At 31.9% G+C, this 19,860-nt stretch overlaps 2 protein-coding genes across 3 annotated transcripts in view; both read right to left on the bottom strand.

Moving 5' to 3' along the window:
* LOC107613334 (U4/U6 small nuclear ribonucleoprotein Prp31 homolog) overlaps positions 1-6,807 on the bottom strand; it is a 44,518-nt gene extending 37,711 nt beyond the window's left edge. Inside the window, exons 1-8 of one of the 2 annotated variants that reach the window (XM_016315289.2) lie at positions 6,601-6,806; positions 6,414-6,479; positions 6,172-6,309; positions 4,958-5,850; positions 4,783-4,853; positions 3,894-3,996; positions 3,675-3,750; positions 1,468-1,871 (exon numbers count right to left, since the gene is read on the bottom strand). In XM_016315289.2, coding sequence (XP_016170775.1) covers positions 1,764-1,871; positions 3,675-3,750; positions 3,894-3,996; positions 4,783-4,853; positions 4,958-5,850; positions 6,172-6,309; positions 6,414-6,479; positions 6,601-6,603 — 1,458 coding nt within the window. In that variant the 5' untranslated portion in view covers positions 6,604-6,806 and the 3' untranslated portion in view covers positions 1,468-1,763. Of the gene's footprint in view, positions 1-1,467; positions 1,872-3,674; positions 3,751-3,893; positions 3,997-4,782; positions 4,854-4,957; positions 5,851-6,171; positions 6,310-6,413; positions 6,480-6,600 lie in introns of those variants that run through there. The other variant, XM_016315290.2, reaches the window with a different exon arrangement.
* On the bottom strand, positions 8,660-13,357 carry LOC107614074 (DNA-directed RNA polymerases II and V subunit 8A). The gene is made up of 5 exons (XM_016316300.2): positions 13,138-13,357; positions 12,536-12,608; positions 11,706-11,839; positions 10,800-10,897; positions 8,660-9,023 (listed from the first exon to the last, which is right to left on the bottom strand). Exons 2-5 carry the CDS (start codon positions 12,606-12,608, stop codon positions 8,906-8,908), a joined length of 423 nt encoding a protein of 140 aa, XP_016171786.1. The 5' UTR covers positions 13,138-13,357; the 3' UTR covers positions 8,660-8,905.

The following is a 19,860-nucleotide window of genomic DNA, read 5'->3' as shown; positions in this document are numbered from 1 at the left end:
AACAATAAAATATTTAAAATTAAACATATAGACTTTTAATTATATTTAACATAAGAAATTGAATAATCAACAATAAAAATATAATATTTTTTACTACTCACACTAACTGAATAATATAAAAAATATATATAAAGAATGAAATATACCTAATGAGAATAATTTAGCCGTGTCAAAAGCTTATTTGAAAAAAATTTAGAAAAACGATGAGAGAACGTTTGAAATTATTATTATTATTATTATTATTATTATTCATAGTGTTTTTATAATAATTCTTATCATTAATTTTTTTTGCCCCACACATTCACAAAGAAAGAAAAAAATTAGCTTCTATAACTTAAATCTGACCCACATTTCATATCACTTTGCCACAGCATTTGCCGGACAATGACGAACCAACATTTCACGTGTTTCTTTTTTTCTTCCTCCAACATATTTTAGTAGGTGAGGAAAAAAAATCACTTTCCTCACCGTAGCATTGGCCTAATTATGGGCTTATACTGTATTGTAGACCATCTTCTTCCATATCCATTACTACAAAATTAGTCCAATTCTAGTAGAGTTCCAAATTTTCAGCTTTTTCATTTTAACCATTTTCTTTATATTACCTAAGGACATAAAACCACCTTGTTTTGGTTCTTCAGTTTTTTTTAGAATTAAAAAATAAATTTAATTTTAATACATTATCAATGTAAAATTATTTTATATATGTATCTAATCACATAACGTTATGTTAGTAAAAATAACTACTTTTATATTAATCGCGTGAATGATCATCTAAGATAACGCTTATAATTACACTACTGTGTAAAATATTTTATACTGTTAGTACATCAAAATTAAACTCTTAAAAATAGTTTAATTTTGATAAAGAGTAAATAATTTTATATTGACATATAATTAGATTCATGAATTTAATTTTGATATACAAGTAGCATAAAATAATTTTATACATACATCTAATTATATAACATCATATCACAAAAAAGAACTACATTTTACGTCTCCATAAATGAAATATAACTAGAGAACTTAGTAAAAAATTTATATTATGAATGTATTAAAATTAAACTCTTAGATTCATATGTTTATATAATTTTTTAGCAGCTTCACTTCGAATTGACAAACACATAATAAACCACAAAGAAACAAATAAGAATAGCAACGAAAAATACAAATTAGAGCTAAAACCCTAGATTTGATCATATTCATGCGGGAATAGCGTTAATTGAGAAATTAATGAAGCACACAACACAAAAATTCGATTAAAGAAAATTCGATTAATAGCGTGAATCTCAGAGAAATAGAGATAAATATGCTACACTGCTACTTGATAGATGATATAAAAAATGTATTTGAAAACTCAACGTTAAATTTTAATGAAGTCAACAAAAATTTAATATTTTAATATTTTTGTCAATCAAACCATTTTTTATGGATACAATATTAATTTTGTTTTTTCATAAATAATTTTATCAGCATTCTAAACCTTTTAACTAAAACGCTTCGATGATGTACTTCAGAGACCTAATGCTACTCTAGTGATGACCTTCCAAACCCAAAACTGAAGCAACATCCTTAGGCATGGGAGAAAAATTCAAATTTCCCATATTTAGCCAAATTCCATCTCATATTCATGGTAACTCTCCCAACTGGGCTTGGACATGAAACTAACTAGTTAACATCCATCAGGATCAATAAGCTCCTAGTTATGTGTAGCAGCAACAATTTAGAGACACAGCAAGAGTTTGTACTGGTGCAGGGTTTCAAGTCCTCTTGATCTTCGAGAAGGTTCCGGTTTCAGAGAAGTAAGTGCTTTGAGTTCCACTACCAAGGTGGTGTGCGTGAGCCTGTGGATTTGTCAGCTCAATCCCCTGCAAATAATATTGAACATGAATTTAAAGAAAGATTATTGAACTATATTCGAGTTATTTGGATTAAGAAGCTGTTTAAGATCAAATAATCCATCATCCATAAGCTAAATAGTGGCCAGATATATGTAAATATATTATATTAGAAAAAGGTATTTCTTTCAAGCAGGAGGCCTAAACAAGAGTGCAGTACTTTCAGACTCAATTTTACAGAGATTAGGTGTGTTATTTATTTGCATGTGTCTAAGAATCCTTCACTTCAACCAACATCAAATACATGCATGATAATAGAATATGCTAATAATGAAGGCAAAGCAAAATCACATAATGGCCTCATTACTCAATCTTTCAGGATATTTCTTAAAAAAAAACCATAAATACCATAAATGAAACTCAAAAGGACAACAGTCCTGACACTTTTGCTAAAGTTCATTGACCAAACTACCACAAAATCTATTCATATTTGGTATATTAGGTATTAAGAATAACCTAAAGAGTAACAACTGTAGCAATACCAAGAGAATACTTGTTGACAGGCAAACTGAATTACTACTACTAACTACTAAGTAGGCCCTATTCTGCTGGATATAACTTTCCGTATCCATTTCATGCAATTTACAATGTTGCAGCTAGTTATGAAAAAAAAGGGGATAAAATCAACAGGAACAGTGATAAGTGATGCTAAGTATTCTAAAGGAAAATAAGAAGCTGATTGGTTTGTGAAATACTATCTATTTTTATTTGCTATTTTCATTTTCTGAAAATCGTTTTCATTTTCAGATTCTTAGATTTTTGAAAATGCAATTGGCGGCTAAAATGAATTTTATTTCCAAATAGAAAAATAATGAAATATGCTTGATTGATCTTTTTTATTATTAAAATTAAAAATTATATTTATTACTAAAGAAAAAAAGATTTTCAGTTAATGTATTATATTTTTATTAAGTGTACAATTTAGTTAATCAATTTATTTTTTTAATTAACAATTACTAGGTTTGTGAAATATTTCTATTTTTATTTGCTATTTTCATTTTCTGAAAATCGTTTTCATTTTCAGATTCTTAGATTTTTGAAAATGCAATTGGCGGCTAAAATGAATTTTATTTCCAAATAGAAAAATAATGAAATATGCTTGATTGATCTTTTTTATTATTAAAATTAAAAATTATATTTATTACTAAAGAAAAAAAGATTTTCAGTTAATGTATTATATTTTTATTAAGTGTACAATTTAGTTAATCAATTTATTTTTTTAAGTTAACAATTAATTTTATAAAATGTCTATTTTTTCTAATTGATGAATGATGACTAAATTGTCAATTAGAAATTTTTTTAAGACAATGAGCAGTAGATAAGTCCCTCAAATAAAAACAAAATAAAGGTTGAAAATATGCCTGATGAAAAAAAAAGAGGGATTTGACATTTGATGAGAGAATAGAGAAAGTAGTACAGAGGGATTAAAAAAAGGAAAAAGGAACACATATGCAGTAATGAAAGTTCAAACAGTGCACATGATCATTGAAAGAATGAAATCACCTCCTTTTGAGTTGAAAACATTTTCAACTCTTATAATGGAAAATTCCAGAAACAAGAAATGCCATTTTCAGTTGTGTTGCATTTTTTAAAATATTTTTAGAATCTGTAACCAACCATATTTTCATGCTTTATTTTCATTTTTATTGAAAATAGAAATGAAAATGATCAAACCAATTGACTCCTAAATGTTTTGTTTCTATATCTTAAGGAGATTAGAAATACTCGTCTCATGCAATAAGTTGACCTCTATATTTTTCTAAAATCACTAACCTGAACTGGTGTAAAGGCCAAACTTGAGGTCAAACCAGATGTAGCACCACTGCTGCCATAATTCTTTTCCTTGAATCTAATAAATAAAAAAAGGTCCATCAGAAACATAGTTGATCAGTCAAATAAATAGAATGATGATCCAGTGTCCAGTGACAAAAAACAATCAAATAATTAAAACATAACTACATGCATAAAATTGAAGGATCTAACAGGGCTAACCTCTTAGCAACTTTTGCAGCAAGTTTGCTAGGCCCAATTGACACACGAAGCTTGCCACTGCCAGCCTGACCAAGCATTCCGTAACCCTCACCTAGACCATCCCCTATAATGCAAAAGCAACAAATCATTTTTAAAACATCAAAATACTTGGAGTGTTGGAGAACAAAATAAACAGACAAAACTAAATTTCCAGAGACTTTTATACTACATTCTGTACTATATATTTATATATAGGTAACACTTCTAATAATTGTAGCTTAAAAAGTGTTATTATTAAAAATAACAATGTGGCAGACTGTGCACCACAAAATCACCTCTCTGCATTCTAGTCACCCAAAAGGCCACTTCACCATAGTATTATGGTGGATATGGTGGCTATAAAAAAATTAACTACTCTTAAAAAGAGTAGCTAAAATTAAATTACACTTTTTTTACTATTTGGCAACACTTTAATTTGATCACGACATTTACTTTTTTCTTTATTTTAAAATTAAAAGTGTTGCCAAATGGTAAAAAAATACGACCTTAATAATAGCCATCATAGAATTAAGTGTTGCCAAAATTTCATAGCCACCACAACCGCCATAATAATAGCCATCATAGAATTCACTACATATATACATGTATATGGTAATTATGTTTAATTGGTTAGATTGTGTTAGTAATTAACTAAACTATTTGGCTAGAGCAGTATTCATTTCAAACTTTTACTATACTTGGAATTAAACCTGGATTAATTCTCTTTTTATTCTCTCTGTCCAATCACTATAAAAACATTATACAGCATAATAGACAGACAGATTCATCAAATAACAAATATACTGCATTGTAAAAAAATCACATCGGGATTACTGTGCTGTCTGTGTATGTGAAATTTTGTTAAAATTACCTAAAGAACTCTCTTCAGGAACACCAAACTGCATCCTGTTGGCCAACTTTCTCATGTCTGTTACTGCATATCTGTCATAAGAATTGTAGGGTCATGAATTCAATATAAAAGGGAAAAAAAATTAAAACATAGCAACCTGAAAATTCAGTATATGCAAGTTTAAAACTATGATAACCTTTCTTTCATCTTCCTAAGGCGGCGACCACCTCTCTTCTTTTTAGGCTCGGAATCAGGAACAGGAAGCGGTTTGGGTTGCTTGGCAGGAGGGGGCTCCTGCCACTTCTCAATTTTTTTGTGGATCTCGTCCTTGAAATGCCTCCCAGTTTTCCCAGATGGATCCCCACGTATTGAATCTACTCGTGCTGCAAGTGTAGACTTTGCAGCCAGGAGTCGGCACGCTCGCATCCTAAGAGGAGGAGGAGTAGTCTGAAATATTTCTGTTTGCTCAATGTATCCTATGCGAAACTGAGATGTTGCAGTGGAAAACCCAGCAAGATTCTTTTTCTTGGCACCTAGAAGCTGAACGTTGCAGGCAGGCATCTTTGCTAGAGCTACTAGACCACCAGCTGTCCCCATGAGTTTAGCTGCAACAGCACTCCCAACTATAGTAGAAAGATTAGGTGCAATATACCCCATTCTACTCTCGACAAAGTCAAGAACTTTTTTCTTTGCTGAATCAAGAGCAAGAGCTCGATCACATGCTTCAATTGTCTTACTGAGGACATCTTCTGGTAGAGGCTTGCCAGTTGTAGTTGACGCTGTAACTGAGACAACCATGATAATTGCGGAAGGCAACAGCCCTTCTAGATCAACAAGAGTAAGATCCATTTCATTTCCTATCTTCTTAACAACACGAGCATAATCAATTGGGTGATGAACCAGTGACTCAAGCTCTGGAAATTTCAAGCGATACTTATCACGAATAAAATTGTGGATAATCACAATTTCATTCTCAATGTCAACCGACAGGGCATTGCATTCAACAATCAATTGGTATTCAGGATCATCTTCTAGATCTACTCCTTGAATTGACACATCTGTACCCTTTTGAAGGGCTTCTTCCACTTTCTGCCACGATCGAATAATGTTAGCCCTAGTTACAAGCCTTATATACTAAATCAAGGGGGAAAAGTAAGATAATGGTGTAAAGTAATAGGCACAGAAGGATAGGAGGCAAAAACGGAGAGGGAAAAAACAACAATATTGCATATACAACAATTTTTTTTTGGGGGGTAGAGGAAGTATGAAGTCAATAGCTTCAGCTGCAATTACCAAAAAGCTTAGAAGCATTAAGAATTCAATGTCAACTATATAAAGGTAGCAATGTATATCCCAATTCTGGCAATTCGGCAACTGCAGAATAACAGAAACTATTGTATACAAACTAACCTGCATAATATCAATGTATCTCTGGGTTTTCTGCAACTTGGAAACACTATCCAAGTCATCATAGTTGAGATTCTCTAGGTCAGCCAGGTCACCATCGATATCTTCTTCCATATCTGCTGCATCGACCTCATTATCCTCCTGAAAGAAAAAGCACCACATAGTTCATCAATCCTTAAATTTTAAAAATAGAAAAATAAAATAAAATTATTTCGGATAGATAAGAAATAGAATATTGTATTCACCGGAATTTCAGCCTCGTTATCAGAGAGTTCATCGAGGTCAGCAAGAAAAGAATCGGCGAGGGTAGCCTGCAACCAATTGAAAAAGGAAAAACCTAAATTTGCCATCTTAGTACTGTGTTCAAAGTATAAACAAAAAATAAAACACAAAATTGCTTTAGAAAAAGGAACAGAAAAGAAGGGAACAAACCATTGTGGTTGGAAGCAGCAACGGATGAACACAGTCTTGTTTCTGTAGCTTCCTTCAATGGAGAATTTGGATTGCTAGAAATGATCTGGTTTTTTATAATAAGCCAGTCTCTCCTCTTTAAGCTGTCGCAGTTTCCTCAGCTCTCTGATTCAAGAATTTTCTTGATGAGGGCTAGTTAGGTTCTGTTCTTTCGCTTTTTGATCTTCTTACGATTAAAATGTTGGTTTTCAACAGGTAAAGTTTTTTTTTTTTTTTTCCTAAAATTTGATAAAAATTTTAAAAATATTTTTAAATTTTATTTTGTTTTAATTTTGTCTCAAAAAATTTTTTATTTGTATTTTTTTAATGGTTAATTTTTTAAAAAATTTAAGACCAATTCAATAATAATTTCATAAAAACAACTCTCAATACAAGCAAATAAAAAAATGTATTATTATTAGATTGGTCTTAAGTTTTTTAAAAATTTAGCCGTCGAGAGTATATTTGATGCAAATCGAAAACTTGTAGAACAAAATTGAAATAAAATAAAACTTAAAGATATTTTTAAAATTTTTGCCAAACTTTAAGAACAAAAAATATACTTTACCGATTTTCAATAATATATATTTATAAAATAAAAAACAATTTATTATTTTTAAAAGAGATAAATACTAAATCGGTACGGAAAGATTTTAGTGCTGATAAAATGGTACCTGACTTTTGTTATTGATAAAATAGCTCCTGAAAGATTTTAAAATTTGACAAAATTATTATTTAAAAAGTAAAAGTACTTAAAAGTTAAGAATAAGTCTGAAATGATGACATTTAGATGTGTCCAAATATGGACGGAACATTTTTTTATCTTTTATTAAGACACATTTTAGACATGAAAAACATGCGTGTCGAACGAGTGTCAATGAGTGTGGTGTCCGAAATGTGTCTATGTTTTATTTATACAATAAACTCTTAACATATTAGGTAACTTCTAATATTATTAGGTCAATATTTTAACGAAATTGCCATTTTATAATTTTTCTATCATCATATCACTTTTTATTCTTCTTACGTAGTATTTAGTTTTACCTGTTAATATCTTTTATTCTTTATTTTTATGCAGGTTATTTTATGTCTTTAGTAATAATATTATTTTTTTTTAATAAATATAAATAAAATTTTATTTATTCTCTTTTTTTATTCTCACTTTTACTCATATTTACTATATAAATTAACATTCATTTCACACATCTTATTTATTTCCTCTAATATAATCTTATGTCTCTCACTCTTTCTCTTCTATCTGTACAAATATTTTACACAATTATTTAAAAATTTAGTTGATGACTATAACTTTTTATTGTAATTTGCTAAACAATTTATTCACTGTATATTGAGTGATAAACATCTAAAATACTATAATGTATAATGTTCTTATAAATGTTTTTAAGTTTTCTCTTTTTATTTTTGGTCTAATTATGTTTATCAATTAGTTATTATTTGTCACTTATATATCACTTTTGTTTTTAACAATTTATATTTTTTAATATTTTTAGTTGTAATATTGTTGAAAATACATGGTATTATCGCAAGTCATAAAAAATAAAATTAGAACATTTAATATTAATTTCAACTATATATCATGTCCTTTATAATTTTATTATAGTTTTTTAAATCTAGTTTATAACTTAATTATGAGATTTTTTGTGACTTAAATAAGCTAAACAGAAAAAATAAGAAAAACAAAAGAACTTTTTAAATAGAGAGACAGTTCTGTTTAAGACTACTCTTTAAACTCTTTCCAAAGAGAAGGACTCCAGTTGATGAAGTTGTAACCTCATTGCCATCTTTACCAAAGTGTCAGTCACCGTGTTTGCATCAATCATAATCAAACGAAACACCAATTTCAATGCATGATATCCCTTATTTTAAACATTGACGAATCAATAAACCTAAAATCATCTTAGTGATTAGTAACAAAATTAAACACTTCCACACAATCCATCTCGTACATAATTATGAGGTTTTGAATTCAAGTATTAGAAATAAAAATATTAATTATATATAGTAAAAAATATTTTAAGAAAGAAAGTTGTCCTCAAGTCACCAACTCTTCTCGTACTTCCATTAGATATAATAGATATAGATAAAAACCTCAAGAACTTCAAAATAAATTTGCTTTTGAAGCAACTCAAAATCACTTAGAGATAAAACATTCCAAGCACAAAAGTGACAAAACCCAACCTCTAACTATTCCTTTGAAATAAATTCCTACGAGAAAAACCGCAACAAAATTGTATCTTTTCATCCCTGATCAAATTCATCATGAGTTTCAACTTTCAATCTTCCTGATTAGTATAAACAATTTCTGATCAACTGCAAACTTGACGCAATGTGAAGCATGACCTCTTAGCATCATCTGCAGCCCACCAAAAGAAGCGTATACCTCCCTGAATTAAGTCAAAAGCAAATCAGTTAGATCCAACCAACTAAAACCAAAAGATTCCAAAAAGAAACTCAACAACAACAAAAAAGTTTAAAGAATAAATGACCATTTGTACCCATAAGAGATGAAAACGCTGACATTTGTACTCATGATAGCTTGAAACTAAATTTATACCCATGATAGATGCCCTCCGTGTGACAAAAGTGCCCTAGCTTGGATCTGAGCTTGGTTTGTGGAAATTCGATCCTAGGTGGCACTCCAACCCCCAAAAAAGCAGAGTGCAATGAAGCAGAGTGCAAACTCCAGCAATAGCACCCACTGATCCAACTATGGCAAATGCCAACAACCCTGTTGCAAGGTCTTTGACCGAGAAGATGGCGCCGCCGCCGGCAATGGCACCATCGCAGGAGGCCTAGCCGGCATCACTGGCACTTGAGCCCCACAAGGCCTAGGCTTACAAATGTTACCAAAACCAGAACACAAGTATTGAGATTGAGGATAGATACCACACTCACTGCAAGAAGATTGAACACAAGGACCCCCGGAAGAATCGGAGACAAAAAAGGAACCACAACATCAGAATCAGAATCAGAACCATTTGACCAACCAGGACCCCAACACAAACAGAGAAATTTCTTGTCGTTAATCCACAGATAAAATCAGATCCAGAAACAATAACCTCAAAAGACACACCTTTTGTGAAATTAGCATTGAAAATTCCGTTGCCACCCCAACAAAAAACAGAACCATTGGATCTTCTAATAGCACAACTATGAGAATCACCGAGAGCCAAACCAGAATACTCAAAAGCAACACCTTGATGAGGAACCTCAATTTGCCCAAAACTGTTACTTCCTTTACACACCAAAAACCCAGTTGAATTCAAACCACAGGTGTGAACCGCCAGCCACAATGCTCAACATTGAAACGTTTCGAAACTCACTCTATGGAATCCGCAACGGAAGCGTTACTTCCCCAACACCGAATTCGAGAACTTTCCTTCAAAATACCACATGAAAAACCCAACCCTGATGATATGGATGCGAACCGGTTCAACCCAGATGAAAAGTCGGAACCTTTGCTTCTACCAGTTCTCCAACACGACGCCGTCCCGGTTCCCACAACCGTGGCGCAAACCTGGGAGTCCCCGACGGCGAGATTCTCGAATAGAACAGTGTCATTGTTGTAAAGTCGCTTGCTTTCGAAGGTGGTGGCGTTGGTGGTGGTGGTGGTGTTCCACGTAAGATAGGGCTTCAAATTCACGTAAGATAGGGCTTTGGGGGGTTGGAGTGCCACCTAGGATCGGATTCCCACAACCAAGCTCAGATCCAAACCAGAGCACTTGTCACATAGAGGACATCTATCATGAGTATAAGTTTAGTTTCAAGCTATCATGGATACAAATATCAGGGTTTTCATCTCTCATGGGTACAAATGGTCATTTATTCAAAGTTTGAAATTTAAAGAAAAACAATTTAACACCAATACAAAGTAGGGCTACTCGTACTAGGGTGCGTGAAGTGTAAACCTTAATCCATTTTACACTTCAGACCCTTCCCTTCAGTCCTTTTCCCCCGAAATTGAAACTCACAAGCATACCCTTATATTCTCATATAGTTTATTGAAATATTTAGCAAAACAGTAGTATACTAGCATATGTATAAATTACTATTGCAGAAGCTCAACTTTGACAATAGAACTCAATTTGAGTTAACACTGCAATATTTACATGGGGACAAGACGGAACAAGAAGTAAAAATATAAGTGAAAATTTGCATACACTTCAAGGTCAGCCTCTGAACTTCCATCATTGGTAATGTTATACAGCCTTCCATGCATGATGTACTCAAACTTGTCTTGAATTGGCACTGGACCATCCTTGAGAAAAAATCAATTGAATGGAAAGGCACAATTAGATACTTTCAAGACAAATGAAAGTCACCCTACCAAGAACCAATTACTTGTCACTCATTTTTGCATAAGAATAAAGATGATTTTGATATATGACTATTGTTAACAATATTGGATCAAGCTATATTCCATTTTTCTATCGCTCCATAAATTAATGGACCATAAAATCCTTCAATAAATATGAAGATTAGATCACAGTGGTTCCATGATTAATCTCCCCTTCAACGGAGCAGTTCTGATTTTCTTTCCCCGAATCATGCAGAAGAAATATGGAAGGCAGAAGATGAATGTCTTTTTCTTTTTAGGCTTTCATCTATACCGCCCAAAGAGTTTACTAGATACATCCTCGAATCAATAATCAATATATTGCTAACAAGAAGTGACTAAGACAAATAGAAGAGAACCGGACAAATATCTCTTGTGGTTCTGATGTTTTCAATTTAACTATTTGAATTACCTTAGTTAGGCATCTAAGGCCATGGTGCTAACCACACAATGAAAAAAAAATCTTTCAGAAAGAGTTATTTAATTTAATTTACAAATCCAATAACACCAATACCAAGATAAAGACAAGATAGCTAGCACCAACTGAAGAAAGCTCCATAGATTATGTTCAACCGCAAGTCTGTTTTCTTTAGGCCCAACTTACGACAAAGTTTCATTGTGTGAAAGGCTGAGAACTTGATGAATTATTAAGTAAATAACAGAGTCGTGCTTATATTGTCTGTAAAGCAAAAAATAGAGAACCATAAAGTGAGAAGAGATCGAAGCCTACCTTGGTATTTAAAACAAGAGAAGGAGACAGAGCCATCAAGAATCTTTCATCTTTGTTCATTGGATAGATCTCTGTATTCACATCTAATAGCATGTGCATGTCACGCTTCTCACTCTGTGCTACAATCCGAGAAACTACAATACAAGACAATAGCAAGAAAAATGAAACTGCAAAGCTCAGACCAACTAAATTACACAAATTATCTGGAGGGGGGGGGGGCACAGAGATACAAGGCAAAAACACATATGACACCATGCTGGCTAGAATATAAGAAATGTGTTATCTATTCATTCATCGTCATACACCAATTCAATACACATGCCTCCACCATTGAATCGAGCATGGAGCACATCCCACATAGGTTCCACAAGGATCATAAACACAAAGCAAAAATAAGTACAAATAACATATCTCCTAAAATACAATTCAACAAGGATCATAAACACAAACACAACACATGTAAAACGACATTTAAGAATAGAATTATTATGTAATGTGACTTGTATCCATGAGAAGTTTCACCTAACATCTTTTTGGGTAAGTTCAGCCAACAAATTATTTTAAACCTACAATTTTTTTTACCAACAATTTTACTCAGCTGATAATCTGATACCGGCACATAAAGTGAAGAACTTAAACCTTCATAAATAAATCCCAAATATCCAAGTCAAAGCAATCAGACCCCAAAATTATGAAAAATCAACTAAGAAAGCCACAATAATGATTGATGATGCTATAATAAACAACCATGGTGTTGTGCACTTGTGCTTCAAACAAGTGATTGAATGTAAGTTTATGATATACAAAAAGGAAGGAAAGAAGAGGACTACCTTTGTCATACTTTTTACCGTCAGGGTCTATGTTCTCTACCTTGAAAACATCATCAAAGAGAAGCTCGCTCATCTTTGAAAGAAAAAATAACAGGAAGTTATAACACAGTTCAAACTTAGAACTACTGAAGAATAGGTTCCAAAAACTGGATGTCAAGCTAAAGGTTCATTGGTCCAACCAAGTGAATCAACGTAAAGCCAGATTCTAATAAAATAATATATTTAATTTAAGGTAAAAGACACCACAATAGATCACAAATAAGGACACAACCTTACTTGGCATTCTAAATTCAATAACCTATTCAGTATTGACTATTGTAGCTAAAATCAGGAGTAAGGAAATGATAAACACTTAGAACCTCAACAAATTAAAATCATATCATATCTATTTTTCAAGCAAGCTGAGCAAACCCCGGAATTCAAGTAAGTTAGAATTACCAAGTATAGGATTAGACTATTTTAGAACAGAAGACCTATCAGCAATCAGAAATCTGGTAAAACAACTTGCTAAATGCTTAAATTAACTGTCATCTATCAGCAACTAAATGCCTGGATCAACTAATTAAAAAAAATCAATTAGAGAACAAAGAAAAAGAGCTTACCTGCGGCGACAAAGAAGCACGAGCAGAGCAGAACAGCGGCGAGGAGAGGCCAAAGCGGCGAAGCAGAGGCGAGCAGTGGCAGACGGCGACGGCGAGAGTAGGGTTAGTTGTCACTTGTCATCAGGGTTTTTCTAACAGAAGAGGTTAAAGGGTTAAACTAACAGAAATGCTCTAAAAACTAAAACTAATGAATTTCAGGCACGCCTAAAAAATTTTTATTTGGTACAAGTTATTGAGAAATATCATCTCAAAGAGTGGTCTTTCCTCTTTTCATCAAATTTTTATATATGCTAGTCCAATAAATTTTTAACATTTTTTTTTACGAAATAACTAGGTTTCAAAAAATATCATTATAAAATAATTTTTTTAAACGATAAACAAAAAAACTAATTTATAAGTAATTTTTAAGAATTTTTAGATAATAATAATTTATTGAGAATTAAATCATTCGACTTGAAATTTTTTAAGACTAATTTAAGTATTTAATCAATAAAAATAAAAAAAAAAACTCAAAAAAGCGATAAAAATAACTAAAAGGCGCAAATTTTTTTGGTAAGTTGTAATGACAATAACTAGTGTATTTGATCCAATTTTTGCTAGACATTTGGATAATGATTTAAAATATTCAAACAAAAAATGGAGCAACAAATATTTTTCATTTTCTTGAAAAAATTTTCGTCAAATTACAAAAACAAACGTATCAAATTTCGACCTATAAAGTCCTGTTTGATAATATATGTATTTGATTATTTTTATTATGTTTTCAATTTTTTTAGGGTATTCGCATATACATTTCAAGAATTTTTTTATTTAAATTAAATAATTATATTATTTACGAAAATCCATAAAGCACAAACAATTTATGAAAATGTACAGCATAACACATCTCAGGTATTGAGACCTAAAAGCATTTATGGGCATATCCCGATGATTGAGCACTTAGGATATGATATGCCACGATTTTTATGTATCCCTGATGCACCACTATTTGGTGGTGTATTCTATACGAAATTTAGGGGATTTTATCACCATTTTCTCACATTTATCTATTGACAAGTTTTAGGTTAGGCCAAATTTGACAATAAGTCAAGCTCATTACTCATTAAAAAAACCTTTACCAGACTACATATCAAGTTTAGGCCAATATACTCTATTATAAATTAAGAGTAAAACCTAATTTGGTTTGGCCTGTTTTCACCTCTAGTTGCAAACTTTAGTAACTTTTTAACACTTTTAGCTCGAATACTTAAAGTACACAATATATATGCGACGGAGACATCAATCGACTAAATGTGATGTGGCACATTATTGGAGCATTGGATTATGAAATTAGTTTTTGTTTTGTCTCTTTTATTTTGAGTAATTAATTAGTTTATATATTTAGGCTTTATTAAGTTAGTTAACATATTAGGTATTTTGAGTTGGTTAGAAGTAATAATACTTACCTAATTTATTCAACATGTTAGCATAAAAAGATATAAATAATTAGAGTACGTATTAAAATAGCTAGTTAAAATTTTTTTTATTTAATACTTAGGATATTACTAATTAATATTAATGTTGTTATATGAATATATTATTCATGACATAAAATATTTTATTAACAAAATTATTTATCTACTAATTTTAGAATATTTAAATACAATAAATATTACTTATCTAATGGGTTAGATAAGATTAATTTGTGAGACTAAATGTTGCTATTATTGTGGAGGTATCGATTGCTATTGTCACGCCGTATGACCTTGTCCATTCTCCTGCCACGTCCTATTATCTTATATTAGGGAGGTTGAATTTGAACATGTAGTAGAGTTGAGGAATTTTATATTTGACAATGTCTTGTTCTCTACATTTGTGAAGTGGTGGAAGTCCAAGACCTATAGTTTTCACCTTCCGTAGGGTGAAGACAGTATTACGCTCCAAAATGTTGCTTACCATCTTGGTATGCACACTGACAGCGAGTCGATTGGGAGTTGCACCAGAGACTTCTAGTAGTACCATGGATACACCGCATGAGAGTGAGTTGAGAATTTGCTTGGCAACTGGTCGCCACCAAAGTCAAAGGAATTGAAGCAGATTTTTGGTTTAAGGATAACTTGGCTGTACAAGTTTTTGGTTTGAGCATGTATTATTGGCAGGATGACCTTACACATAAAACTACTATCCAACTAAGCATGGTCCTAAGACATGGTTAGCACCAAACAGATATGTGGTCCGCCAAATAGGTATGTGGTCTACCAAATCTATACACCTCCCTACAAAATTACTCATAGATCTCAGCTTCTAGTATACAATATATACACATTTAATTTCATAAAGGATAAAGGAGAAAATCTACCAGTAATTTAAATCCTATCGAATTGCTGTATGAAGACTCCATGGACACCCATAAAGAATTGCTTGCAACGACAATAGTATTTAAGCTTATTTGAGTCCAGAACTCTATATTTCGCGTTTCTTCCAATACTGTACTTCTTCACTGTCATCAAAACAGTATCACTATTGTTGAACATATGTCGCACCCGAAATTCCACACCACCATCTGTATTGTAATCCTCCCCGTCGCCAGGGTTGAAAGGATCATCCAGCCATTACATCCAAATTCAAGTGTAATAATGACTTGAAACTTCTAATAATTGTGGAATGGCCAAAGAAAAAGGCAAGAGAAACCGATCACCCTCACCGGTGGAAGTCTCCGCCACATTCTCATAAGAGGAATCACTCTTGTTGGACGATCCGGTTTCGCCAACATAATCCGAATCACTTTCGCTGCCATCCTCTTCGACACTATCACAAGGTTGGCGAAGTGAATCGGTCTTGCATCCAATAGGACTACTTGCGGCCTCGAAGAGGACGGCCCACAACCACCACCCACGTCACGAACAGCATACCACTCCATCACATGTTGCATTAGCCTAACATGTACGTCGAACATTACTCTCACATGTTGATTGGCTTCGAGCTAAAATAATTTGTTAGTAAATCTACCACTTGAAAGTGCTCATAAAAATCTATATACAACAAGCCCAACTTCCTTGGAATCTATTGCCCATTTGTTGCTCAGTAAGACTGTCTTTAGCGCATGTAGAGAATCAACACAATAAGTACGCAAATCACAGTTGAATTAGATTCAAAAATCACTCCTTTCTCACCGTTTCTTATTATCCCGTTGGGATAAATTACAACAAAAAAATTGATTATTATCCATGAATACAAAAAAGAAGGATAAAGATAGAGAATAGAGATATGGATGTAATGCAACTAATGGTTGAGCTAGGAAGTTCTTTATATAGAATTTTTCTCTTAGTTATCTAGATTGCAGATACACCTAGATAATTAGACACGTATCTCGAATACTGTGACCCCATTTTTTATTATGCATGCATTTTGGGTACTATGACCCCATTTTTTACTATGAACGTACTGTGATTCATTTTTCTCTGCAGGCATATCTTGGTACTCAGTATCCGTTTCTCCATCTGTGTTGTATTCCAGGTGTTCAGTCATCGGGATATGCTCGTAATTACATTCAAATCATAGTACTAGAAATGTGGTATGCTATACAAAATCGTAAATACTCTGTGCTTTTTAAATTTTCATAAATAATATAATTATTTAATTTAAATAAAAAATCCTAAATTTTGGAGACACTTCTGGTGACGTTGTCATTTTCTTTCGGCTAAACTTTTAAAATTGTTCTCGAATTTTTAAAGACACTAACAAAAATATTCGGGTTTTTTTAATGACAAAAATGTCATAAAAACATTTTTAAATGCGATAAAAATATTCAATCGTTGAATATATATTCTCAAAAAATATTTTTGATATTGAAATTTGATACGGTTTTTTACAAACATAATTAGACAAATGAGACATTTTTATCTTTAAAATTTAGTAATTTTATACTAAATAGAGTGTTTCAATTTTTTTTGTTCAATGCCCAATAATGCTTTTAAAAAATGAAAATTTTCTACAAATCAAATTTTGGTCTGGCTTTTTGTGTGTACTTTTTAAATAATTATCTAAATATTCCTATAAAATGTTAGATCCGCAACGGATTAGTTCTTGACCTGTTAGGTTGGAAGATACCGTGGACAAAAAAAAAATTTGGATAAAATGTATAAACGATTTGTTAAATACAAAAGTCGTTTGTTACTTATGAAAAATAATTAGAAGTCCTCACTCATTTTTCTAATTCTCTTCCTGACTTCTAAATAAATAAAGTTTTGAATTTTATAACGTTTATGTTTTCAAAAAATAACATATGTATTTGAATTTTTACCAATTTAAGTATCAGTCTCGCTACACATCTAAGTCTTTTTGGTAATCAAGTCTAATCAAGTTGGCCCAAACCCAACAAAACTCACTCATACCACATGCGCGTGAAATCACGCCGTTCATCTTCTTCATGTTTCTTCGTGGGCCTCCTCCTCCTTCTTCTATTGGTGTTACTGTTGCTGCATTTTATTTTTGCTTCTTCTTCTCCTCCTCCTCCTCTTCCTCATGTGATATTGCAGTTATTTATTCTTCTTTGTTTGATTTTTTCTTCTCTTTTTTATTTTATTTTATTCCTCTTAAGAGAGTGAAATAAGAAGAATTATGAGAAAATGAATCAAGAAGAAGATGATGAAGAAGAAAAAGATGAAGAAGAAGAAGAAGAAGAAGAAGAAGTAGCAAAAGAGGAGGAGGAGGAAGAGAAGAGTTTTGAATTTTGCAGCATTTATTAAAAAAAATACCGAAATTTCTTAACAATCACACATAAATTTTTAAGTTTTGACACCGAAATATTACTACAAAAGTATACAAATGTCTTCTTTAATGTTTTATTTTTTTCTTCTTTTTATTCTTTTTTTGTCTGTTGCTTTTATTTTTTTTAGGAGCATTGTTTATCAGGTTAGACTTGAATGAACATGTATGTACTGTATTGCAATCTTATTTAGTTGAATGAATGTAGGTTTTTCCTCTCCTTACTGATTTTACAGCATTATGTGTTTTTTCTTTTTCTTTATTTGATAATAAAATAGAAGATTAACAAAAAAAAGAGGATGATGATGATAATAAAGAAGAAGGAAGAGGAGGAAGAGAAGGAGTTTTGAGTTATTATTAAGTAATTTCAGTGCATTCTGGATTTAAATAAGGTGCACTTATTGGTCTGTACTTGTTTTGAACTGAGTTTGTTTGTGTATCGTCATCATTAAGTAATTTTGGTGTATTCAATGTGCACTTTTGGTCTGAATTTGTTTTGAATTGAGTTTGTTTCTGTGTCGTCATCATTAAAAAATTTCGGTGCATTCTAGATTTGAACTGTTATACATATAAGACGAAGATGACGATGATGACAATAACAATAACAATAACGATGATGATAATAATGATGATGGAGGTGGAGGAAAAAGAAGGAGGGAATCGAAGAAATTCAAAGAGAAAGATGGAGGAGAAGGAAATGGAGGTGGTGGTGATAACAACGATAATGAAAAAGAAAGATGAGGAAAAAGGAGGATAAGAAGAAGAAGAAGTAGCAACAACAATAGGGTGAAGAAGAAGAAGAAGATGCAGTAGCAACATGGGTGAAGAAGCGTGCGTGAATTTAAAACTCTTGATTAGACTTGATTAGGTATTTTACTTGGTTGTAGAACCTTATTCTTTAAGTATTAGGAGTATAATTAGAAACATGAATCAGAACTTCTAATTATCACTCGAAATAATATTCTTTTTTGTTATATTTTTTTTTTTGAAACAAGAGAGCTCAACACTAAGGTAAAGCAAGAAGCGGTGTCAAAAAGTCTAACAAAAATAGAAAACAACTAGCAACTCACAGAACAAAAACAAATCTCATTGTCATCTTCGACATAGCCATCAACAACACAAGGGATCTTTATACCTCCACTCCTGGTAACTAAGAAAGGACATGTCAATAATGTCTTCTACTCCTTTTTCTTTATTCTGAAAAATTCTCATGTTCCTTTCCAGTCAAACGTTCCAGACTATCGCAAAATAGCAAATGAACCAATTTTCGCACTCTTTCTTTCTACCGGTTGCGCCTGTCCAACTTTGAAAATGTTCCTTCCAGTTCCGAGAAAGGACCAATTCCTGCCAAGATGAACTAACCAAGCGCACCAAACCTGCCAAGTAAATTCACATCCAAAAAATAAGTGATGAACATTTTTAACATCTTTTTTACATAAAACACACATATTATCTTCCTGATTAATTATCCTTGTTATGTATGTCGTATTTTAAAATATTTTAAAATTATTTATCATATTTTATAACATTTTAAATGTATTTTTGTTGTTATAAAAAGTGGATTACTTTTGTCAGCATTTTCAAAATTTGAGGTGATTTTAGTAGTTTGTTTATTTTTTTAAAGAATAAACCATTAAAAATATCCTCGAATTATCTAATCAATAACAAAAATACCATTGTTTTATGATAAACACACAAAGTAGCTTCAAAATATTAAAAATGCACTAAAAATACCCTAATATAAATATTAACGAAAATGACTAACGTGCTAAACCATACTCTTGTTATTCAATGAATGAACATTCAACTCGACCTCGGACCCAGATTGGTCCATACCCTGAACTGACTAACGAAAAGTGCCTACGTGTAAAGTTAAATTGATATGCGTCTGTTAAATGACGCGTTGTTAGGGGTGGCAACGGGGCGGGTTTTTGCTCTACCCGACCCCGCCCCGCCCTACAGAAAATCCGCATTAAA

The sequence above is a fragment of the Arachis ipaensis genome, chromosome B08 (genome assembly GCF_000816755.2).
Source record: "Arachis ipaensis cultivar K30076 chromosome B08, Araip1.1, whole genome shotgun sequence".
NCBI lineage: Eukaryota > Viridiplantae > Streptophyta > Magnoliopsida > Fabales > Fabaceae > Arachis > Arachis ipaensis.
Note: the sequence above shows the minus strand (reverse complement) of the source record. Positions and strands in the feature narration are given on the sequence as shown.